Source organism: Uloborus diversus, chromosome 3 (assembly GCF_026930045.1).
Source record: "Uloborus diversus isolate 005 chromosome 3, Udiv.v.3.1, whole genome shotgun sequence".
NCBI classification, from domain to species: Eukaryota; Metazoa; Arthropoda; class Arachnida; order Araneae; family Uloboridae; genus Uloborus; species Uloborus diversus.
This window is the reverse complement of record NC_072733.1, coordinates 183,275,273-183,302,729: the sequence shown is the minus strand read 5'-3', so window position 1 is coordinate 183,302,729 and position 27,457 is coordinate 183,275,273. Positions and strand designations below refer to the sequence as shown.

The following is a 27,457-nucleotide window of genomic DNA, read 5'->3' as shown; positions in this document are numbered from 1 at the left end:
AATATGCTGTCATCAATGCGTAATGCATGTGGTAGTGAAAAAACTGGACCTGGTTAAATTTATACTTGTAGTTAAGTTATGGCTGTGAATGATTTTATCGATCGTTTTTGCGCCAACTTCAAAAATTATGTTTAAAAGTATTATCGATGGTGTTTAAAGAATAAAATTATTTTTCACTTTTTAGAGCAATTTTGAAGTCTGTTCTATTTTTTTTTTTTTTTTTTCAAAATTTTTTTTTACATATATTATGGAAAATATATTTCTCTTACGGTCTCTTATCTTTATAATGCTTCTCTTATACCATCGCTTCAGTAACCCATTTCTGACCCAGCATTTCTATAAGATTTAAAATCATCACAATGCGCCCTATATACACTATATGACCAAAAATATTGGGACACTTTAAAAAATTCACATTTTTACGGATTACTCGAGAAATAAAAAGACCAATTGCTCTGCAATTTTTTCACATAAAAAGTATACACTATCTGTCATTTTCCAAAAAACAAGTTTTTCGTCAAACGTTACTAAACTTTCAGAATATTTGATAGCATATTAGAGAAGCGTAATATTAAAATTTGAAGTTAAAAAATTGAAAATTTAATGAAATATGAACGTTTTAAAACAATTTTTCCCTGCGCATGCGCGAAAGATAGCAATTTATAACGTTTATAATTCAAAGTTCAGATATATCCTACAACTCATAAAAAAATTTCCACCTCAATATCTCCAAAATTAAAAAAGTTATCAGCAATCTAATGAGCCGAATTTCTATAATTGTTGGATATGCGACGAATGGTAAGGGGGTCGTTCTCAAACTGATAACACTTTCCTGCTACCGTTGCAGAGTGATTCATAATTAGAACGGATTATTTGCAAACGATCCCTCACGATTCGTCGTCTAGCCAAGAATTATAAAATTCGACTCATTAGATCGCTGATAACTTTTCAAATTTTAAAGATATCAAGGTGGAATTTTTTTTAATGAAATGTAAGATATATTTTTGGGCTTTCGATTATGAAGGTTATAAATTGCTATCTTTCGCGCATGAGCTGTGAAAAATTAATTGCTTTAAACTTTAATATCTCATTAAATTTTCGATATTTTAACTTCAAATTTTATTATTATGTTTCTCTAATATGCTGCCAAATATTCTGAAAGTTTAGTAACGTTTGACGGAAAACTCTGCGTGATATAAGCCGAAAACCTTCAAAACAAATTTGCATTTTTGAAAGAAATGCTTGTATATCCGTTGGTATAAGAAACACTTTCACGAAAGTATGAAAATAAATTCCAGATAGGTTTTTAATTTATTTCTGAAATTTATAGCTGCTGTTTACAATGAAAAATGATCAAAAACCTTTCTTTTTTGGTACCAGATGTGATATCCCCCCCCCCCATTTGGCGACATCCGATTTTTTGCACAAAATTGAAATATTTTTCTCGCCAATGAGACGATAATTTTTTAAGCATGGCATACCTGGCGAAACTAACCTGTGTTTGGTAACCCGAAGACAATCTTAGATCTGTTCAAACTTGTTTACTTGGCTTGTTTACTCGGTTTCATGCAAGAGAGATACGTGTTGTTTCGTGCAATATTCCTTACAGGAAAGCTTATTTTGTGTTAGTTTAAATTCAGTAGTTGTGTTTTTGAAGTAAAAACATTAGAAAATGCCAGTTTCTTCAAACTTGAGCGTTAATTAAAAGTTAATTCCAACGTGGTGTGTATCTGTAACGTGGAATTGTCATATGATGTATTGTTTTAGACTGAGTGTGAGGATTTATACCATAAAAAGGTAAGTTATTTATTTTAGAATTAAAAAAAAAAAACTCTCACTTCAGAAATTCTTTGTTTTTACAAATCCTTGAGAAGCTCTTGTAGATTTTAACTCTATGTTTACCGTATGTAAATTATTTTTACGAAAATAGTAAGATTATTTTAATCTAAAAGTTAATTCTTATCGATGCCACGAATTATTTAGACATTCTATTAACGTGCCTCCTATTGGTACTGTATTTCTGAAAATAAGTTGACTCTAACATTTTATAAAAGTATAAAGGTGTTAATTTATGTAAAATATAATAGGTATTTTGAAAGCATGTCTGTATAGCAAATAAATGTATGGTATTTTTGTATTGTTTATGTTTAGGATGTTCTGTTGAGACATTTCTACTTTTCATACATCGAAATTTGAGTAACTAAGCGCTTTTTTGGATGAAATAGTTATTGATTTTGGGGATGTTTTCCGCTTTAAACATCGCAATTTGAATCGTTTTGCTCTTTTTTAGCAGAGTATGAGAAAAGTTTTTGTTCGATGAAATGCATGTTGGAAATTAGCTTTTATTTCTATTGGTACATATTTCATTGGTGAGCTGTGATGGTAATTAGTTAATTCAAGCATTTTAAAAACCTACTTGTAATTTTTCTTTGTGTACAAAAACTTTCTAGTTTCTGGTATTTTTGAGGCGTATATTTGTGATGTTTTTTGTTGTGGTTTTATGTTTTTTTTTTATATATATTGTGTTCTGAAGTGCTTTGATCATGTTTTTTTATCTGATTTTTTCCTGTTGGCGCTAAAAAAGCATCGCTAAGAACGATGTATGACATATGACGACATACATCGTTTTCTTGGCGACGCTTTCTTGGCGCCAACAGGAAAACGTCGCCAAGGGTGGGGTATATCACATCAGTTCCCCCTTTTTTTTTGTTGACTCAATTTGTTGTTTGTCCCCTAAATGAATAGTAGACTTAATTTTAATTGGAAAATGGCGGCTGGAGTATACCTTTTATGTGAAAAAATTAGAGCAATTGGTCTTATTTCTCGAGAAATCCCAAAAAAATGTGAATTTTTGAAAGTGTCCCAGTACTTTTATTCATATAGTGTACATTTAAAAAGTTACTTTATGCACTACCGTATGAACTGTCACGGTTTTCCGAAGTCTTCTTTTTCGTACGATATTAAGTATGAATTGAAGAAACTGAAAAGATTATTTAAAATGTACTTAAAAACTGCAAGGAACCGTTATTCCGAAACCTTTTGTCAGAAAAAAAATAATTTAAATTTTTTTCTCTCTCTTAGGAACCACTTAGAAAATCTTGGTATGAGCCAATCAGCGTAATTATTCCCCATGGTCCTGGGGAGCAAGGTGCGCCATTCGTTTTGCCATCAGGGCTGGACAAGACGAAAGAAGAGCTATACAAAGAAAACGGCTTCAACGCTCTTGTCAGCGATTTCATATCTCTAAACAGAACATTGCCAGACATTAGACATCCAAAGTAAGTGTAGATTTATATGCACCATGTATTACATGTATATGTACCCTGTTAAGAAGTTTAATCGAGCTTCATTGTTAGGTTTAGAAAATATTTTTTAATCATAAAACATAATACTAGGTATTTAGGTACAACTTTTAAATAGTTAATTTATTGACTTTTTTGTTAATTTGAAATAGTATAAATTGATCTGACGAAATAAATTTATGAAAGCATAAATTTTTATAGAATGACTTGATATTATCAATTTTTAAACTGAAATAAAATTTAAAGCTTTTAGATGTTTTCCATTTTGATTTTTTTTTCTTAATTTTACTTAAACTGTAGGCTTTTCGAACATGACATTCTTTTTTAATTTAAAATGATGTTATGAAAAACTCAGTTAAAGCAACATTTAATAAAAGAAAAAAAAAAACTTACACTTAAAAATTTAATTTTATCAAATATTTTACAGACCCCTCATTTCGGCCCAAAAAATGAGGAAATAAATACATCCGCACTTTATTCCTTGCAATTTGTTTCTCTAAACATTTAAAAACGTTCGCCGCGTAATAATTTCTAAAACTCTTTGAGAAATTTCGAAATAAACAGCGGTATTGCTTTTGTTAATCTGCCCCCCCCCCCCCAATTTACATCCCATACCCAAGCTAAGTAAGTTTAAAATTAGTTTTATATTCTTTCATATATTAATTAAATAGACGGACAAACCAAGCAAGCAAGCTGTGACATTTTTTAAATGAAAGAACAATACACCTTTCTTAATTCATGTTCATGTTTTTTTTTTCTGTTGGTTATCTCTCACATAATTCTTATCAGCTTAATTTCAATAAATGTGAGTTTTACACTTTAAATATTCAAAGTTCCAAAAACATGCAATAAACCTGATAATGAAACCGCACAAAATTAATATTAATGAAGTATGCTAATGGATAGGAACTCTTAATGAAAAATTTCATCCCTTGTTCTGGAGACTTGACGGCTGAAGCTTTATTTAAAATCTTTTCAGCCATCTTTTCCAATCGCTTAAAAACGTTACTTCAGCTTTCTAGTTCACATGACTTTAAAAATAATGAGCTGGCGTGATTTAGGCAGCATGTCATCACATAATATAATTAGCTGCCTTAAGATTTGAGACGTTGCCTTTTAGTAGCTGATAGATAGAAGGACCAAAAATGCAACTTTTCTTGGAAGTCATGACTGATGATCAGCTACGGAAGCCCCGAGTGGCAAAAAATAAAAGGAACTGTAAGCTAGAGGGATAACAACAACGTTACGGTAAATCATTCTCACGTAATTGGGTTATTGTTTTTAAGGTATATGCCGTGAGCAAAATAACATTTGTTTTGAAAATAATAGGTGGAATATCTTAGAAAACTTCAGTATGAGATGATTTACTGTTTTGTTTTAGAGTAAATACGGCTTTTTTGAAGAATTAACTGTGAAAGAGATGGTTATTCTTTATAAATCCACTACGGAAAGGAAAACATTTTTTGCTTCCAGTATAGCATTTGCTCACTTTGAAAATTAAAGTTTTCTCTGAAAATGATACAAAATTGCGAGATTTTAAAGATTTTTCTTTTTAGCTATGAACAAATACATAATTTTTTCAGTTTTTCCTAAATAATTCGAGAAAAATTATAGAAGCAAGTCAATTTCGCAGGGGCAGAGGAAGTTTATTTCGAATATTTTCTTTCTGAATATAAACGCCTTTTTAAGCTTCCCTTTTTTTTCTTTTTTTGAATATTCAAATGTTAACGTTAATATGACCGAGTATTTAAAAAACTAGCCATGCATATTCTGGGCAAGATTTACTATTTAAACCTTACAATGGATTAAATAATTATATTTAGCTATCAGTACCCGCACGGCGATGCCCGTGCCCCCTGTTTTTATGCCAAGTTCGCCTGTTTAAATAAATTTAGCAGCGGTATTAATTAATCTATATCTATCTTTTTCGTATTTTCTATACCTATTTCCAGTTGCGTTTTGTGTCATTCACCTTTTTAAGCCAAAATTGCAAACAAAGATCATTCAAAAAAACTGCGCTTTATTCGTTAAATTAAATAGCGTAAAAAAAAGCTCTCTCCTGGTTCCCCGCAGTTTGCAAAAAGCAGATTTTGCAAAAAAAAAAAAAAAAAAAACAAAAAAACAAACAAAAAGAAACACCTCAATGTTTCAATGAAATTAAGTACGCAAATATGTAACGTAAAATAGATACAATGAAACGTCCGGGGAAAGGGATCGCGCTACAGTAACTCACCCAAGCGAAACGAGCTCTGGCCGGTAAGCAATTGCGATTAAAAAGCACGGTACATCTAGGGCAAAAAGCAAATCTCGTATCCCGTATGAAAAGCAATTCAACTCCCCAGCAGAAAAACAACAAAATTTAAAAACAAGGTACATCTAGGACAAAAAGGAAATCCCGTACCCCGTATGAAAAATTCAACTATTTAAAAGCTATAGTTTGAGAAAAGGAAAAAAACCCTCTAGATTAAACTCCCCCCCCCCCCCTCCCGTCTGATGTCAAATAACCAGTTTTTTCTACTAAGATGCGTGAACACCATTTAAAAACGAAAATGCAATCCTTTGCAATCTAAAATCTTTTGCTAAATAAATAAATAATCCGCAATTCCATTGTTTATCGCCTAATTCGCCAAGAGACTTTTAAATTAAAAAGAAAATCAATTAACATTCGCATATAAACAAATACTACAATGGCGCAAAAACCAAATCAAGAAACCACCGGTTCTACTATTCAACCGCAACCGTAGCCCTTTCATGACGTCACAGATTGAAGAAACATTTTCCCCCCTACCAGGAAAAATATGTCACTTTGAATTTAAAAGAAGTTTAAAAAAAAAAAAGCTGTTGCATATTTTTGAAAAAAAAAATCTGAAAAAGGTGAAATGTCTTGTCTACTACATACTAAATTTTCAGAAAAAAAATTCCCATACATTTTGTAGGATGGGTTTAGAAAGAATTAAACCCAAGAAAAAGCAAAAAATAAAGGTTTTTTCAAAATTTCATAAAAATTTTTTTTGAAAAAAGCCATTGCGTATTTTTGAAAAAAAAAAAAATCTGGAGAAGGAGACATGTTTTGACTACTACATACTAAGTTTTCAGAAAGAAATATTTAATACTTTTTGGGGAATGGGTTTAGAAAAAAGTTAAATCCGCAAAAAAAAAAATAAACCCGCAAAATAAAGGTTTTTTGAAAAAATCATAAAAAATTCAAACATCGGTCAATCTTCAAAATTTTTTGGTCGTTATATTTGAAATTAAATTCTCTGCACTATGGTACAAAAAATATTTTCCTGGCGCAAATGGTTGAGATCTGTGATGAATTGAACACAAAAAAGGGCTAAAATTCACATAAAACATTGAATTAAGAAAAAATTAATTAGAAATTAAGAACTTCAAGCTCGAGGTGCACGTCCCCCCGGGGTGCGTTCAATTTTTGTGCCAAGTTTCAGAGTTGCAGGTGCTATGGGGGCTTCTGGCCATCGAGTACAAACAAACAAACAAAGAAACACCGTCGCTCCTATATATATATATATATATATATATATATATAGACGTATGTAGTAGCGCATTTTAATTCCGATTTGATTTTGCTCTTATTCATCTGGCGGATTAAATTCATGCATCTCACAATCGTATTCTTTATTTCTTTTTATTTTAATCTGCCCCTCTTTTTTAGAGCGTATTCCAATAATAGTTTCTTTCTGGTTCCAACACACTTGAAAAATCTTTTTCAATATAAATTGATAAAATCTAGAAGAAGAGAAAATAAAATAACTTCACGAAAATATTTCTGAACCCCAAACGGTCTATTTAAATAAGAAAACACCCCTAAAAGTTGCTTAAAAGAGGAAAATTTTATGTTATGTTTATTAATATAAATATATATTTGATTTGTTAAACTAGGGGAATGTGGGGCGAAGTGAAATAGTTAAAATAACTTACCTTTTTCAAAATGAACAAATTGGAAACTGGCTTTGAAAATTGAGACATAAAGAGACAAAAATGTATTTTTTTTATAAAACTTGCATTCAAATTAAAAAAAATAATAACTCAATAAAAAAAACTGGAAAATTCCCTCTTTCCCGTGGGGCAAAGTATAAAATATCTATTTTTTTTCTTTTGAAATATTTTCTGAGTACTTCAGATTATTTTTGATTAAATAAATGAGAAAATGAATGAATAACTGTACAATAAACGAATAAATAACTTGATCAATTAATTATTATGGGAAATATAAATGAGTGAATAAGTAAGAAAAAGGATAGATGAATAAAAAAAGTGCATTATCAAATGAAGGAATTTAAATGAATTAACTAATAAATGAATACGTAAGAGATTAAATTAATGATTGAATATGTAAACAAAACTAATATTTCGTTTTGCCGAATCCAATTTGCCCCACATGCACTTGACAACTACTCTAAAACATTTAAAATAAACATAACCTAAATGTTAAATTAATAAAGACTGTACCGAACATTAAAAGATCTCAATTAATATTTTAAATTTTGACCGCAAAAACTTTATAATTTTATAATACCGAAAACTATTTTTGACTTAAAACAAAATATTACAATATAAGTATTAATTTTTGAAAATTGCTTGTATTATCATATGATTTAATCTTCAGACATAACTTTTTACTGATTAGTATAGACATACTATATGTGTTACTAAATACATAATCTATTACCAGATAGGTGGCACTAAAATCATAGTAAATATTTAAACATTTTAGATTGCCCTCCTGAGTATATGAAAATATGTATCATTAGGGCATACATTAGGGTGGGTCACTATCCAATGGTGAAAAAAAAATACTGATATGTATCGGTCGCAAAATGAAAAAGATACCAAATGATGTTTTAAGGTTACATTTAGAATTTTATTAGATTTGAATAACATTTTCTGCCTTCGGATTGAATTTGGAAACTCATGTTTACACAAAGTATTCTCTATTGGTAAGGAAATTGAAAAACAAGTCTCCAAAAACATACAAAGTAAATAGAAATCGTCAGAGTATCATTTATTTAAGACAAAAAATTTTATAAACAAATGAAAGTTACAATCATGAAAATTAAAGTATTTAATCAGCATTATTCTTCAGCGAAGTATTCTTGTCAAAATCAACCGAATTAGGTTTAAATCGAACAAGGGAATTTTTATTCTTTAAATATATATATATATATATATATATATATATATATATATATATATATATATATATATATATATATATATATATATATATATATATATATATATATATATGTATATATATATATATATATATATATCTATAATTGTTGTGGATTTTTTCAATCACACGTTTATGACACCACCATAACTACGAACGTTCATGCTAACTCCACTGCACTTGACTGCCTTTGAGAATTTCATTGATGTTTACTATTCAATGGATAAATCGATAATTTCTCGTTCTATTGTACATTCAGCTTTTCTACAGACTGGTTCAACATAAGCCAAAAACCTCTACTAAGGTTCCATAGTTAGTGATAGGTAAGCTTCAGCAATACTTGTTCTATGCATCTAGCCATTCTTTTCTAATAGAATTAAAGCTCTATACTTCCTTCTGTCGAAATACAAGGCTTCTATTTTAAGGTTTTTTCTTTTGCCAGAGCACAATTTTGTGCTCTGTTGCCTTTCTGTTGACGCACATTTTGATTAATAATTTCCGAAATGGTTGAGTTTTAACTGTTCTTTAGAACTGCTGAAGCAATGTCTGCTCCAACCTTGTCTGATAGTCCGTATCTGTCTTATGAAACTTGAAACCAAACAAAAGTCAAGATCATTGTTTGCAGCAGTTAGCTTATTGATATGAGCTTTTGAAGTTGAGAACTGTAAAGGTGACTGGAAATTTTCACTGCTCTCCATATCCAGTTCACTACATGAAGATGAAAGTGAGACACTATCCGCACTTTTTGTTTTCAGTTGCATTTGCAACTTTGCGACTTCAAAGCACCATGTTGGTTTTTTATCCGTAGTACTTTCCACGGTTCAAGCACCTCTTTTCTAGTGCTTCCTTATTAAGTTAAGGAGTTTTCTCTCGGGGGTTTTTTCTTGTTCTTCAGATCAATGCAATAATTTCACAGCATTTTCAAGATGAAATATCAAATAACAATTGATTGGGACATCAGAACTCTTCTAGTTTTATGTGGTATTTTAGAATGAGTTATAAAAGATTTCTGCCTTGCAAAAAGTTATTTTTTAGGGTTACTTTCACTGACTTATCTTGAACATTAAGAATAGAAGCTTTAATCATGTTTCTTCCTTGTTTCAGAGTCATGCCATCTATTTTTTTCTGTGTTGGTTCTTTCTTAGTCCTACTATCACATTGTGTTAAAAAGTCTTGTTTTGTTTAAAAGTCAGAAAAATATGAAGAAATGTATTTGCAAAACACGAGTAAAACCCTTAACTAGTTACACCCTCTGTTGTGACAAATGCGTTTTTTTTTTTTTTTTTTTTTTTTTTTGCGTCATCATGAGCTATTATGAGAACATTAAAATTAAAAAAGAAAAACATTTGTGGAATCAAATTAAAGAATTTTCATGCTAAAAAGGAATATAATATGGAATTTTTAAAATAAAAGAACCATGCTAAAAATATACCCCTGTAATTATGTAATAAAGTCTGTAAAAATACTTGCTTCGTTCCTATAAAGGTCTTTAATTCTGTGGAAGGTGCCAAAGTTTGGTCGTAAGAACAAATTACTCTCCAATTAATCACTTAATTCTCTTGGTGGCTGGGTCAGGATATATCATTGTTAAGCTCTACAGGCCGGCCCGAATATGCTCGTTCTTGCTGTGAAGAGGGCCAAAAGAAATTAGTACTTTCCTGTTTCAATTCCAAAAAAAAACTTTTTGAACTGAGATTAACTTGAAGCGAAAGGTTTTGCAGAATTTTTCCCGTCTCTAGAAGCAAAACCACAGACTCAATACTTGTACTCTCCGATTTGTATACAAAATAATAAATATTTTTTAAATTGAAATGAGAAGCCAGATTGTTTAGAAAAGCTAAATATGATATCATCGCTTAAAACTTACATTGTAATCGTGAAAACCGAATCATCGTTAGCAATTTTCCACTCAAAGTTCCTGACAGGCTGTTATGGGCTTTTTTCAGAAAGGTATTGTATTTCTTTTCGTTATGTGATACAAAATACGTTCTTTTCAATTTATGTTACGTACAAAATTTATTCTTGAAGATAAAAGGAAATCATTAACTGGTAAGTATACTAACATAATAGCGTGGGAAATTTGTCTATTATCAACAATTATGTTCAACAACAAAAAAAAAAATTATATATATATATATATATATATATATATATATATATATATATATATATGTATGTATGTATAGAGAGAGAGTATAGGTCTCCGCATTATATGAGAGGTAAAAGCAAAGGTAAGTTGATTATTTACCTTAGAGTACGCGACCTGAGTAAGAGTATATCGACCTGAAGCATCATTTTAAATTGCATTGTTAGGAGCTAAATAAGGAGTCAAAACTAATTAGGATGATGTTATTTTGGTAAAAATCTACATTGAAAGAATTTTTAACAAGTTTTTGTTGTTCTTGTTGTTAAGTGAAGAATCAGTGTCCCCCTTTTTGTAAAGATGTGTTTTGAAATTAAATTTCCTTTCTAATTTATTTTTGAAGAAAGTAACTTTTAGCTTTTTTTCTTATTTTAGTAATTAATATCTATTGTTCGGCATTATGTAAGTTTTTGTAACTAAAACAGTGTGAAATAAGATTTAGAGGAGCTGTTACATCAATATTTCATTTAATTCACTACTTGCTGGGAAATATTCGTCCTGAAAGAAAAATGAACATACTTTAGTGTATGCATTCTTTTTAAATTGAATTGACTGAATAAACATAAATGGTATATTATTGGTTTTTTTACACTGTACCAAATGAAAATAAATAAACAAATAAACCTTCACGCGACATTTAAACTAATGCTGCGGAACAATTATTTTTTCCGCACATTACTTTTTTGTGAAATCACTACAAAAAATGTAAAAAAAAAATAAATAAATAAAAAAAATAAACATAATTTCAGTTTCTAAATAAAAGTATAACACGATGTATTTTCAATTTCTTTGAATGTTTTTTCTCAAATTGATGGATTAACAGCATACATAAAAATTCATTATTTGTCAGCCTTCTGTTTGAATTTCCAGAAATGGGTGTTTCCGTCGTATTCCTTTCAACATATGTTAATCCAAATAAACAAGTACACAGTATAAGCACCTTTATATCCTTATCGCAAATAAGTTTTAAAATATGTGGTTTATCTGTAATGTAATTATGCATCCTTAAATTTCACTATAACTTATCCACAACTCACACACACACACACACGCAGTTAGATTTTTACAGATCTTTATTTCTTTTTAACCACGTAAGAAACGTTTTTTCTCTTAAAGTGTAGATTTTTTTACTAACATTAGTTACAGGACAAGGAATCTTGGTGAAATTATATATATATATATATATATATATATATCTATATCTATATATATATATATATATATATATATATATATATATATATATCTATATCTATATATATATATATATATATATATATATATATATATATATATATATATATATACAGTCGAGTCCGCTTAATGGAATAGTTAATTTGCCACGAAAAAGTATTCTAATAAGAGGGGCATTCCATATCCAGGATCAAAATAACGAGTTTTTAACGTTTTGTGCATTGAAACTTAATTACATTAATCGGGATATTCTTCTAACCGATATTTTAATAAGCGTGCTCAACTGTATATAAGTTACTAATATGTTACTGGCAGAAATGTGGTACATTATATGTCTATTAATTTCCAACTTTTTTGAATAGTGTTTATAGTGTAGTTTTACTTTTAAAACAAAATCAATAGACAAGTAATGTGCATTTTGAGCTTTATACCTGCTAATACTTTCTGATTGTGGGTAGTTCTATGAGAAAAGCACAAATGTAAAACACAATGATTGCAACGATTGTTATGAAATAGATAATGTAAAAAAAGAGAAAAATTCGCAAATTGCTGATTTATATGACGTTTTTTTTTCTGAATTAAACAATCATTAAATGTATTGTTCTTTTCAAAATATGATATTCTTTCATCAAACAAAAGACGATTTTCAACTCATCACTATTTCCTTATACTGCAGGCACTAGCATTGATAATTTTAAAATTTAAATGCAAATTACAATCTTTTGCCTGATTCTATAAGACTATTTTTCTATCTGGTGTCATGACACAATTCTACGGTAAGCAGGGCCTGATTATAGCACAGGCCAACTAGGCCTGGGCTTGGGGCCCCATCTTCCTAAAGGGCCTCAAATTTCCTAAAGAATTATGCATATTAATAAAAAAAAATAAAAATAACTTATGAATCGCAAAAAAACTTACTTAAAGGATAATTTTTATTCATACTGCTATTAGAAAATTTACCATGTCACAACTATGAGTGGCCCTGAAGGGATTTATAAATGAAGATAGTTAATGATTTACGTAATTCTGGGATAGACCAAAGAGGCCCCAAAAATGAATTCTGACGGGGACCAAATCCGTAAACACCGTATCCTGCTATAAAGTCTTCATGAGGCCTTCAAATTATTGTGGGCCTAAGGCCTCACTTTTAGTTAGTCGGGCCTTGACGGTAAGTAAGAACATACTGCGAGCTCTCCCAGATGTTGAAATTGATAAAGAACGCGAATTAATGCTACGTTTATACGGCCTGTTTCGAGCACAGTAATTGCATGCTAAGTAAACTTATTCCACGAAATTTGAGATCGATTAAAATTGATAGTTTAAGAATGTAAACCTTTTTATGTAATCAACATGAAGCAAGAGAATAGTATGCAAAGCAAGATCACACCGCCAATACTGTCATTTTACTCTAAAAAGATAACATTTCCCCGAAATGAATTTAATAAGTTTACCTACTCAAGTATTAAATGAAGAATTAATAAAAGTTCTAGATTAGCACTGATAAAAATCGTAGGATCACAACCAGGCTTGAGGATACTTCAAAACCGCCTAACAGTAATACCTTCGAATTAAACTGGAAGTAACCTTGGATATTACGATTAGGCTACATCCACTCAATGGGTTGAGTCTGATTAATTAAAACCGTGATACTGAGTGAATGAACGAACACATTCAGCAAATGGTTATTGAATTTCTCAGTGGCAATTAGTAGATACGGAAAATATGCACAGAAAGCATCTCTCGGCGTTTAAGTTTAGATCTAGTCATTGACATTTAAACATAGATTAATTTGTTGCAACGTAAGCTCATTCACTCATTACATGCAACGAATGAAAAATTAATAATATTTTAAAGTAATTAAGAATTTCTCTAAAACATGTTTGCGTGCTGAAAACAAAAAGATATAATTCCACAACGTTAAAACTAAGAAAAAATCAATTAGTTACTCAAAAAACTTTGTTTTTTCAGACTAAGTAATAAAAAATGTTACTAATTAGCAGTTTTTGTAATTGCAATACATTTATTGAAATCATTATTTATATACATCTTAAACAATCAGAGTTATTTCTTTTAAAATCTCCCCTAATTTCATTTAAAATATGTCTAGAGTATTAACGGACAGTAAATAATTAATTCTTTGGTTAAAAACTACTGCACACTTTTGAAGTTTAAAATCGACAAACATTTTTGTTATAAATACGAGTATAATTGGAGAAGAAGAAATTTTAAATGAAGATTTTGCGCATTCAAAAAACCAAAAAAAAAAAAAAAAGACTTTACCGTGTAAGATTTATTTTTCTGTATTTCAAGAAAGTAAAGGATTTTGAGTCACAGTAACATTGTTTCTTAATGTTTCCCTTAGAAGTTTGCTCTTGTCACTAAATTTTAGTCGGAACAAATGAACTTTCAATTGCGTTCCACCTTTGCTTGAAAGTTTTGATAGTGCACTTAGGAGTGAAATGCAGAGCAATGCAAACTATCAATCAAAATTTCTCTTCGCTCATACGATTTAAAAGCTATATTATTTGGTTCCTTGTTTGTTCTTATTTGGGTTTACCTTTTTCAATATACAGTCGAGCCCGCTTAATGAAATAGGCAATTTGCCAGGAAAATTTATTCTAATAAGCGGGATATTCCATTATCCGGGATAAAAATAACACACATCAACGGTGTAGTACATGGGAATTTTATTACATTAAGCGGGATATTCTATTATCCGATATTCCATTAAGCGGGCTCGACTGTATATGCAGCATAAATAAAAGTTAACTTCTTGTTTTTTAAATCGATTAGCACAACTCGGAAAAGGTCATACATTTTTAGTAAAAAGTGTACAGGGTGTTACGTTTTAACCTACAAAGACCTCTATTTTCGCAACCGTTAGTCATAGATGCATACTTCCAATTGCAAAAATGTTCAAAATCAGATGCAGAGTTAATATATTGAAAGTTTGAAATGAAAATAAAAATGAGTCAAAAAATACGAAATTTAACTTTTTATATGGGCCCCAAGTCCCTTAACCTATATTAAGGGAAATAATCTCCATTGAGAAACAATTCCAACACAAAAAGCTTGAAATTAGTACGACTATTATTCTATGAGATAAAAGACGCAGCGTTTTGTGACTTACATCGTGTTACACCAGCAGTCAATAACAATTTTTTTTTGGGGGGGGGGGGAATATAGCGGTTAACAAGTGTTTAAAATTATATGTGTGTATAGAGTGTGGTTTTTTCAAACTGTTCGAGGTTTTGCAGTGTGTTTTTGTGTATCACGGCATAACATTTGCATTTATTTTTGAATAGCAATGAAAATTAAAAATACTTTTTTTTTTTTTACTTTGACAACCTGTCATTCTTCTGAAAGGGCGATAAGTTCCAATCTTATCTCCTGTATGGTCCTTTAAAACTTTAAAATGGAATATCTCCTTGAGTTTTGGTCGCACAAATGTCAAGTTTTTTTGTGTCAGTAATAATTTTCAATGGAGATTATTTCTCTAAATGTAAGTTAGGAGACCTTGGGTTAGTTACATTTTTTGACCCATTTTTGTTTTTGCTTCACACTTTCAATATCTTAACTCCGCATCTGATTTTGAACATTTTTGTAATTGGAAGTAAGCATCTAGGACTAACGGTTGCTAAAATAGTGGTCTTTGCAGGTTAAAACGAAACACCCTGTATACATCAGTAAGAGTTATCAGAATTATCCTCACTGCCACATTTAGAGGTCATGAACAGTTGGTTACAAAAAAGACATTATTCAAAATTTCCATTCCATGCAATAAAATACTAAATGCATTGAAATCCCGTTACAACGATATCTACATAACGAATTACCAATTTAAACGAAATAAATTTCTCGATTCAATTTCCATTACATTGCTTCACTTCCATTGCAACAACATTCCCGTTAGAACGAACAAAATTTACGGTGTCTTGACATTTGTTATAACAGGATTTCACTGTAGTATACACTTCTCAACGGGGCCCAACAAATCTCCGAGCGACTAAAAAAATAAAAATGTCTAGTTCTTTCAGAATGAGAAACTTTCAGACACCATGTCACACTGATTCTTTCTAGAACTATGAGAAATAATTTGTCTGGTGCAAAAAAAAAAAAAAAATACTCTTGCAATTTTCCGCTATATTTACTTTTATAGAGCACATAGGGTAACGGCACCAGTAACAGGCAAGGGTCTAGTAACAGACAGCCATAAGTTTAGATTTAAATAATAATAATTTTAGGTGGGTAAAACTGATGTTGCTTTGGCTCATGAATACGGTGCAACCATCTAGTGATTATCAGAGTGAATGTTATGAGCTAGTTGGTATTTACAAGGCAGCGGTGGAAGGTTATGAACAGATACCACGAGGTCAGTTGGTGTTTCGTGTTCATGTGAATTTAATAAGCGTTTTGCACATAAGAATTTTTGCACATTTTGAAGAGAAAAACTGAATTTTGTCCTTTTCTCCTCCTTTCCTCATCCAATCTGTTACTAGATATCATCAGATTTTTCGGTGTCTGTTACTGGGGCCGGACCTTTTTTCGAAATTGAGCAAATAAAAATAGAGTTGACTAGTTCAGAGGATCCAGAAGCAACCAAACGATGAGATGTAGTTGCATAAGAGAAAAATAGTTTGAAAATTCTAAATACATTAAAAGGCTCAGAAAATTTAGTTAACCTCAGAGCGATGTCTTAAGCATGTCTGTTACTGGTGCCGTTACCCTACTCGTACTTATCCATTGCAATGAATGAAATTACTCCATTTTTCGCAAAAAATACATTCAGAAGATTATTTTTTATCCTACTCCACTTAAAAAATTTTTACAGTATATTTCTTCAGCCCTTCTAAATTTGGTGCAAAATAAAACATTTTGTAATTAAATTTAGGAAAATGCGGTGACCACAAAGCTTAAAGATCAATGGATATTATTGCTTAACATGAAACACGATTTATTACGATGTTTTCAAATCTCCAGTTCTTATCTGAAGACTTACCGTTCATAAAACGTAGTGCAAACCCAATGACACAGGTATTTTACATAATTTTAAGCAAAATAAAATAAATAATAAATAAAAAAAAATTTGTTTATCACTATTTATTCAGACAAAAGAAGATATAAAAAATATTTTTTTTCAAAAAATAATATATGTGAACATAACAAAAAGATGTTTTTGTACAACTTAATTTTTAATGCTTCGTTAATTTACTTTTCTTTGAGAAACATCAAGACTTTCATATAAAATATTTTTTTCATCACACTTTCAAGAGATTTTTAATGAATTAATTTGCTTAAATTAAGAATAGCTGTCGTTTTAAGAGAAAATGAGTCATAAATAAAGTATTATTTGAACATCTATTTGTAAAATGCATCATCTCTTTAAAGCTCACTACATACGTCCAATATGTTACCATAAAAAGCAAAGTATAATTTTATACTTATCTGTAACATTTATTTTAGATGAAAGCTTTAATGCTCTGAATAAATATAAAAAAAAAATTATATAAAACATTGCCATTTGTTTAATTTATAGCAATTAATACTTTAAACTAGATATAATGAGCTGTGCATCAAAAGAAAACTAATGCAAATTAAAAGTAAATACAACATGAACAAAACTTGATTAATAGATTTTTTTAGCGTTCAATTTACAATGTGCCAATCACAATACATTGCATGATGGTAAATGATTTGAGATTAATATTTTGAATAATATACTTCTATATTAAAAAAAAAAAGCTTTAAACAGCTTTTTTCCTTTGATTTTTTTTCTCCCGAACACAGATTATTTTTATAAATTTGATAAGTGACATTAATAATAACATAATTTAAGTAACACATTTTCCCCATATGTTTCGCACTCAACCGTACGACATAACTAATCAAAAATATTGCAGTCCATAACACAACACAGAACTGCAAAACAAATTTACGCATAAATGAACATTATTACAAATATTTTTTTTTTTTACTTATATAATACTATTGAAAATTTAATTATTATTTTTTTAAATATGCAAAGTTTCCATCTTTAAAAACAATTCTGAATCCGACGCATGCCTATTTATCTTCTGGAATATGTCCAACAAACTTGTAATGGTATAGAGATTCACGTCTTGTAATTTCCTATGTTCCACACATATTTCCGCTGACGTGAAATTCCATTCACTCTTCTACCATGTTCCCGCAACCATTGCTTTACTAGACTTAGATCTGAACAAACCCAATATAAGGCTTAATAAACCTCAACAAACCTAATCTAAAGAGATAGTTTTCCGCCACCATGAGTTATACCTATATCAATGTTTTAAAAATCAAAACATTATTTCTACCTAAAATTGAATATGAATAATTACTACGATTAAATTCGATTAACTTTTTAGGTAAACGTATATATAAATCATATTTTAATTTACCGAAATATATTCGAACGATTTAATGTATCATATTTTCCATTTTTCAAAGCGATTTTCTGTGACAACAACATAAATTCCTCAACAATTCATCAAACTTCATATGAGAGACTGAGAACCAAAGGGATGTAAGTGGACATTTTCAAGTTTTGAGAAAAAACGCGTTTAAAGATAAGGTAACAGGTAGGCTTCATTGAAAAGGTAGGTTTCCTAAATCATGCTGAAAAACAGAACCTACCAGGGCTACAAGTATTGTCGCTTGCCCCAAGACAGAGGAGAGGTTCACCTACACATGTACCGGTTATCTCCGAATTTTTATCTTTGCCACTTACATCTCTTTGCTTCTCTCTGCCTCATATGTAAGGCATCATTTTAAAGATTGTTTCACCGCTTTTGGCAAAACACAAACTGAAAACTCATACTGTGGTGTTTTCTTTTTTTTTTTTTTTTTTTGGAAGAAATTGGTTTATTCTGCTTTTTTACTACTACTTTTTCTTTAACGTATAGACCCAAACGAATGCGACTGTGTGGCTCAAGCGATTAGAGCCTCCTGCTAGAGAACGTCATGGGTTCGATTCCACCGTGGGTTTTGTCGTTTTTTGAATTTTTTTTCCTCGAGTTGATCTTAATCCTAATTTCCGAGAATTGTAATATAAACTCACCGCAAGATTCTGAACCACAGTAGTACTGTAGCATTAAAATCAAAAAAGAAGTGTGACTGTTTTTCGAAAAAAGGACCATTAAAATAATCGGATTTTTGAATTATCGCTGTCAAGTATGGATGCTTTGCATGGGTCAGTTGTTTTATAATATTCGCATGCTGAAGAGTGCATAATGCATTGTGATTGCATGGACGAGCATAAAAGTGTCATTTCATATTGTCCCGAGACCGAAAATCCTTCTCTAAGACACCGACTTTTTTCCCATTGGGAATAAATTAAAATAGCTAGGAATAAGTCCACATTCATTAATAATTTGTCTCAAAACACTAGAATCTTATACTTAAACTTCAAAAATTTGAACCATTTTGCAAACATTGCCGCAACTATTGCGTGAAAGAACATCGTTGCAAATAAGCATTGCATCAGAACGACTATTGTCAAAAAGGTATAGATCTAATGTTTTGAATTATAATGACATTTAGTATTAATGTCATAAATAGACAAAAATCAGTTATAGTTGTACTTCCTTGTTCAATCTGATAACATTGTTGTACTACCTTTATTACACATCGAAAACCAAAATACAGTACATTGCAACTTTTACTGTAGATTTTAAAATTTGAAAAGTAAAATTGTTACAAGCTCACACATATGCTAAATTTCAAATCTTTTTTTCACTAAAGAACTAAAAAACACACTAAATGCTTTATTTTTAGTTAACAAGCACAGGAAAATAAAAAAAAAGCCAGGCATTTTTATGTAAACTTTATTGTGTTTTAACTAACACATAAATCATATACTTAAAACATTTCAATCATACATACTTCGTTTAAAACATTTTACAGAATTTAATTTTGTAGTTGAGTAGTTATCTTTCTTTACATATGTTTGAAATAGAGTGAATTATATTCGTTTAAGGGATTTTTTTGAAATATTGTGGACACTATAAAATTTTAAAGCGTAATTCTGCGTCTTAAAAAACATTAATGTTTATTTTATAAGTATAAATGACTCATGCCGATTTTAAGTGCAGTTTTTCATTTTGTGAATGCAATTCTACAAGCTATGTATTTTTTCATCGCTTATTTCTAAATAACAATCATTTGTTTTGTATGTAAACTATATAAGTAAAATCATACGTACACGAGAGAAAACAACTTCATAGTCATTAACATTTTTTCTGGTCAGTTGACGTTCTGTAGTGAAAGTATGTTCCCTATTCAAGAAATGATCAAGAACATTGATGTAACAACACAGTTAAAAATATTTTTTTTAAGCACATAAGTGCACTTTGAAAATGTTTGTATAAATTTCTATTAAAAAACAAAGATTTCTACAAAAATCTTCATAAAACCTTTGACAGCTTAGCTGCCTCCACTGCCCTGGAGTATCTTAACTTATACAACTGTTGTAAAGTTATACATTGCTTGTGAAAAGTTACACCATGGTTATGTAACCATAGCGTAACGTTTCCCTAATTTCTGCGTAATGTAACACCAGAGTTTTTTTTGTACGTTTACGGAGAAATTGCTTAAAAGGTAGCAAAACTAAGCTTTTTTTGCTAAGGCATTAGCAAAACTAAGTTTTTATCCGACTTTCTTAAACGGGTGCAAATTTTTAATTGTAAGTAGACATATACTTAAAACTAACTATTCGATAGTTTAAATTATCCATATATATTAAATGATCAAGTAATAATTTCTTTCAATACAATTTTGAATTGAAAGTATAAAAATGAGTTAGTGGGTTACAATGCTTGAATTTTTCTTATACCGGTATATAAAAAATAATGCTAGAAAACCCTAGTTTTTCGTTTTCTTTACTGCTTTTGCTTTTAATCATTCCATTATTCAATATTTATCAAGTTTATGTTTTTTGACAACGTACATAAACCAATTATGTATTTATTTTAATATACAGACAAGATATTTTTTTTTTTTTTTTGCACTAAGAGAGGAAATAATACCCGGTGTCCAAACTCACAACGCGATTCTCACAGTCGCAGAGCCAGCGTTTTTACCGCTCAGCCACATAGGTTTCGCTAATAAGATTTTACCAGCTCTGCGCCGATGATAGTAATTACGCATGCGCTTTGAACTCTACAAAAACCATAGTGCAAGTTCCTCTAACAATTTCAGTTTCTAAAACAATGATACTACACACTTCAGAAATTGTGTAACGTTACACCCATTAATACTGGTAACCCTACACATTTTTTTAATTTTTTTCTTACAGTGTGGAATTATTTATTTAGTTATGCTTACAAAAACACCTTGATGTATAACAAAGTAATCTAGTGATTTGACGCTAAGTGATTTTGATACATTATGAATATTGCGGTAAAACAAAGTATGCGTAGTTAAACTAATAAATGCCCGTTTTTAATTTAATTTAAAAAATTTCATAAATTTTAAGAATTTAAAAAAAAGTTATGTACAGAAACGAAAACTTTTCTTCCCGAAGTTACCTCCTGATTTCAATTCGTATTTGCAATTCAATTTCATAACACAAAATAAAGTAATGGAAATACTGGAGTGATGACGTAAGTTTTCTTTTTCTTTCAGCTGTAAAGCTAAGGAATATTTATCGAGGTTACCAAAGGTTAGCGTAGTGATTCCTTTCCATAATGAACATTGGACCACTTTGCTTAGAACAGTGACCAGCGTGGTCAGTCGGTCACCGATCGAACTTATTCGAGAGATAATTCTTGTGGATGATTACAGCACTAAAGGTAGGTGTCATAATTCCTGATTTTTTTACGATTCATTCTCCCTACAGTAGTACATAAAGCAGATATTTCTTACTACCGACAAAGAAGGCAGATTAATATCGGATTACTTCTACACTAAAAATATATAAGATACGTATGATGCTCAGCATTTATCGTTTTCACGTATTTCTACACAGCACTTTCATGGGCATTGAGCTAGGCTCTTATTTTTAGTTTTGGACTTAAAGAATATTGCAGGTTATTTATACGTAATTCATTTGTTTATTTATTTTAGTTTCTTTCCATACGAATTTATGAAGCATTTGATGTACAGAATTGATTTATTATAATTTAAAAAAAAAGCCGAATATTATTTCAAAGAAAAAGCTTTTGATAAAATACTTATTTATATGATTTTCATTTCATTGGTTCATCACGTATATGCTGAGTTTTGTTAAGTTTCCGTAAGTTCCACTTTATCTTTTTAACTGACAATTTTTCTGATTTTTACTGAGATTTCCTCTGAATATCGTATATTTGTTTTGTCTTTTGAATGCTCTTTGAAATTTAGTGGTTTATTAACAATAAACATGCAATCTTATTACTAAAAGAAGTAGGTATTGACAACATATTTTCTTCATCGTAAAAGTGAAAAATATTCACAATAACACTGAAATATGTATCTTACTCTAAGTGCATAAATCTTTCATTTGCTGGTGTGAATATTTTGTTCTAAACTCTATGCTATAAATCTTTTTAGACGATTAATTGCAAAAATTTTGTAAAATGCTTCGCTTCATATGCAGGTAAAACTGATCATCTGATTTAGTACGAATATCTTTTATCTATATAAATACTTGTATGATCCAGCTTCTATAAGCAAAACATACATATGGAACCATTTTCTCATTTAAAGAGTTGCAAAGAAAAATCAAACTATTAATACAAATTTAAACTTTATAATTTGCGAAAAGTACATTGTTGTACTAAAAATGATCCTAGGTTCAATATGTATTCGTTAAAAAAAAATTAGATCAGGTAAGTGTAGAATCATGTTTGTAAACACGGTTCCGTTTTTTTTTTTTTTTTTTTTTACGTTTTTTGTACCATTGTTTCTTTTTTTCTTCACAAGAAAACTAACTATAACTATTAATTTAAACTAAAATATGTATCTCACTCTAAGTGCATAAACCTTTCATTTGCTAGCGTGAATGTTATTTGTGTACACTTAACGCTATAAATCTTTTTACACTATGACTTACAAAAATCTTGTAGGATGCTTCATTTTATTCCGAGGTATAACCATTCCTCTCATTTAGTAAAAAAAAATCTTATCTATGTAAACACATATCTGATCCAGCTTTAATATGCAAAGCATGCACATTGAACTTATGTTCACACTGAGAGTTTCAAAATAATTCCAACTATTAATGTAAATTTAGGTTTGAGCAACCAACAAAAATACGTTTTTGTACTAATTATATTTCTTGAGCTATAAAACATTAAAGCATATAAAAGCGGTAACATGCTTGTGAGAGCGCAAACTTTGTTATTTTTTATGCACCAAAGCCTCTTTTCTTTTTTTTTTCTTTTATCTATTTGCATCCATTTGCTCTTATTATAAAAACCATATTAAGTTTATGAATTTAAAAAATTAGTTTAAATTTTATTTTTATTTACTTTTTACACTCCTTTGCTCTTAAGGTGCTAATTTAACATGATCTTTTTCTTCAATCAATAAACGAATATTAACAAGTTTTTATGCATTACCTTCATTAGGTGTTTATTTACACATCAAACTAAATGGGATTTTATTGAACTTAACTATCATTAACAATTTCTAATTTTAACTATTCTCATGTGATTGCTACGAAAAGAAGAGATAGGGGAGACCGGGGCAAGATGACGAGCCGGGCAAGATGACGAATGCCTTAATTTTTCCGTTTTAAACTAGGTAACTGCATCAACTGCATGCTACTGGCTCTCCTATTCGCTATTCGTTCAGAAATAGTATAGAGGCGCTGAAATCGCCATATTTGTGTTAGTTCTGAAGCTCTCATTGTTTACCGTTGCTACGATATAACTTTTATGCATGTGTAAATAAGCTCCGCTGCATATACGTATAAGTTATATCGTGTCTCCTGAGTATTTATGAATAACTTAGTTTAAATACTACCTATTACCATGAATAAATGTCAATTAATCGCCTTTTGTTATGGCAATGGAGAAGAATCCGTTCAAACAGGCAGTCTGGGGAAAGATGACGAGCAGCAACGCGGGGCAAGATGACGAGCTTGCCTATTACCCGTGTTTCGGAATTTATTAAACTAACTGTTGTTCACTTTATTAAATTCCTGTAAACGCTGTCTGTTTGTCCACGCGACCTTGAGCTTCTCCTCTGGGGCTAAAGGACGCATTGAATCAAGGTAGGTATCGTTCGAAAGCGGGTGAACAGGGGCTATTTATAAACTAGTTGACCAAATGACTAGTTGAATGAATTAAACCAAGCAAAGAATCTCCTGCTGATTATTGACAATCATAAATCTCACATAGCTTTGCAGGCTATCTTATATTGCAGTGGAAAAACATTATCGTGGTTGGGTTGCCATTTCACACATCGCATCGTCTCTAGCTCCTGATGCGTCATTTTTCTGCCCATTAAAAACCTACTATAGCCAAGCATGTAACAACTTTATGGTCATTCATCGAGGACAAACTAACACAGAAAAAAAGTATCGGTGAGCTTTTGAGCACCGCTTACTTCAAAGCAGCTACAGTTGGAAATGCCAATAAAGAGTTTAAAGAATGAGGTATCGAGTCTCATAATTTTCTCCTTGTTTTTTAGCGGACTATGACGTTGTTGGCTCTGAAACTGAGAATAATAGTGCTAATTCTCTGACCTTGGGAGTAAAAAAACCAACATATAAACCCTCCAGACGAAGCAGAAGTTATGGCAAATGCTGATTCCGATACACCAAAGAAGCATGTTAGTGTTTTTGATTTCAATGCATTTCCTAAAGCAACACAATGCGAAAAACAAAAACTGATTTTCAAACATTTTTACAAGCACACCCATCAAAGAAATGTCAAAACAAGGAGCAAAGGGAAGAAAAAAAAAGAATTTTTTTAAAAAAACAGGGAAAAAAGCTCGTGAAGCTAAGAAGGGAGTAAAAAAAAAAAAAAAAACTCAGACCAAGTTCCTGTAGGCCCAAGTCTATTACTGTGGGCCCGTATTCATGCCAAGCAATGCAGTTGCATCAAATTCAAAGAATAGTGTTCTAAGATTCCTTGCTTGGAAAGTGGAATCTTGAGACCCTCCAACAGAAGAATGGATCCAGATCTGCAAAAGCCAAGAGTGGTGACATGAGGAATGTTCCAATCATGAAAATGATATTTTTATTTGTGTCTATTGTTAGCTGCACAACATAACACTTGAACATTACGCTACAACGCACTACGCTTAATTTGATACTTAGTAAGATGTAAAAACACAGTTATCATTCGTAAAACTAGGTAACATATTCAAAACATAAAATATATTCAATCTTTCTCAACGTTGTCATCTTGCCTCTAGGTCAAAGTCATCTTGCCCCAGTACTGGGGCAAGATGACGATTTGTTAAGGTTATGAAAAAATAACAATATCCTTCGTTATTTTTATTTGAAGAATTAAATGGCAATATATTTAATGCTACAAAGGACTACTCTAACAGCTCATGTAAAATTAATTTTACTATCCTTAAAAATAAATGAATAAACCACGAAAATTGTTAGCATAGTCATCTTGCCCCGGTCTCCCCTACATTTCTTTAGCTATAAATACTTCAGTCGACTCTAAGCTTCTTTTAGTAATTAAAAACTGTTTCTACTATTTTTTAATGTGAAAGATATTTTTTTGAAACATTATTAACGACGTCCCGTTATTTTCATTTCAGCATTTAGTTTAATGTGCATTTATGTAGTTACACTAATTATTATATTTTTTCTAAGAAGCAATCAATGAAAAAGAAAACACAAGATTATTGAAAAATTTTAAGTTAAAGTAAACACTTTTTTCTACTTTAGATATATTCTTGTTTTAAATAGATTTAAATCTCGATAAAAGAGAATGCTTAATGAGCAGACGAATTAGATTTTAAGCTAACGTTTACACTGCTTCTTTTAACTATAATTCACCGGAAAATATTGCATGTTTTGTTTTAACTACATTTTCAAAAGATGTCGTTCATTATGTTTTCAATTTTAATTGCGGAAATAAAAAAAAACTTACAAACATAAAATTTTAATTTACGTCACTTCGGGATAATTATTGCTCATTATTTCCTAAGACATTGAACATGTTTTCAAACAGTGAATTGATTATGTATTTTTTTAATGCAGAACTTCCAAACTTGTTGACCCAACATATCGACTTAATTAGTCTTAGCAGGACAAAGAGAGAAATATCTAAACGAAAAGGCAACACTAACACTTTTTTCCAAAAACGTTGATGACAAAAAGGCTCTTTCTACTCGTACTTTTGTGGTAATCTTCAGATGATTGGATTTTTATTTCATTATTAATCTCATTTCCCAACGCATACGAAACATCCTTTTGCCCAAAAATGGGTCCATAAGACAATATACGAAGGGGGAACCAAAAAAAAACGGACTAATGGCACGCTACCGATCCCAGATGTAGTGAAGTTTTCTCCAACTAGATGGCTTAAGTAGAGATCTTCATAAAAAAGCTGTGCAAGTGGCATCGGTGTAGCTGATAACGTCTCATCATAGTGGTGGTTTTCTCAAGTGTCGTTGCTTTCCGCCTGCCAAATAACTATGGCAGATTTGAAAGAACAAAGAATTCGCTTGAAATTTTGCTTCCTGCTTGAAGAGTCGCCGACGGAATAGCTTGCCTAATGCTTCAACAAGCTTTCAAGAACGATGCTATGAGCCGTACTAAAGTTTTCGATTGGTTTGGGCGACTTAAACGTGGTTAGATGATTGTTGAAGATCATGCTCGTTCTGGGCGCCCTTCAACGTCTCGAAATGATAAAAACGTTGAAAAAATCGCCAAAAAATCAAAGAGAATAATCGTTTTACGATTGAAATTTCAGGAGAAACAGAAATGAGTTGGAACTTGTGTGGGTGATCAGGTGAATGGTTCCTTCAACATGATAACGCTCCCGCACATTCAGCCTTCACTATTAACTGCTACTTGGCCTCTCAGGGTTGGCCAGTCGTTCCTCGACCCCCTTATTCTCCAGACCTAGCCCCTTGGGATCTTTTCCTGTAGCCGAGGATGAAAAAAATTCTGAAAGGGAAGTGTTTTGATGATGTAGAGGCTTTCAAAATGACTTCGCACAGGGCACTGAATGTGATTCGAACAGTGGAAAAAAAAATTGACAAGTGTATTGCGTCTAAAGGCGAATACTTTGAAGGAGACTAAAGAAATTTTGTCAATAAATTGAAAAATAAATATTTAAGAACAAAAATCTGTTTTTTTTTTCGGGGGGGGGGAGGTCCAACCTCGTGTACGAGTATTTCAACGGGCACGGGGAAAGCTTGTCGACAGTAAAAATGCAATTGAATATTTTTCAGGCATCAGGCTTCGAAAACGGTTACGCTTCTTTCAAACATCGATGTTGTCACAGCTTTGAGCTAGTAGAAAGTGAATGCCCTACATGATTTTAGTAGCATTGATTGTGATGAGATATCAGAAATGAAGAATAAACGCTGATATATTTGCAATTTTTTGAACATGATAATGCCGTTTTCGGCTTACAAAGTAATATCTTGAAAAGGGTAATAATTCAATTTAATCGAAATCATTTTTTTCTAAATTCTAATTGGATAAAG

The 27,457-nt window shown here is 30.7% G+C and overlaps 1 protein-coding gene across 1 annotated transcript in view; it reads left to right on the top strand.

The window, feature by feature from the left end:
- The window catches only part of LOC129219083 (putative polypeptide N-acetylgalactosaminyltransferase 10), a 100,073-nt gene that overhangs the window by 20,775 nt on the left and 51,841 nt on the right, over positions 1-27,457 (top strand). The window contains exons 2-3 of the mRNA XM_054853401.1: positions 3,082-3,278; positions 21,476-21,642. Of these exons, the coding sequence (XP_054709376.1) occupies positions 3,082-3,278; positions 21,476-21,642 (364 nt within the window). The remainder of the gene's footprint in view (positions 1-3,081; positions 3,279-21,475; positions 21,643-27,457) is intronic.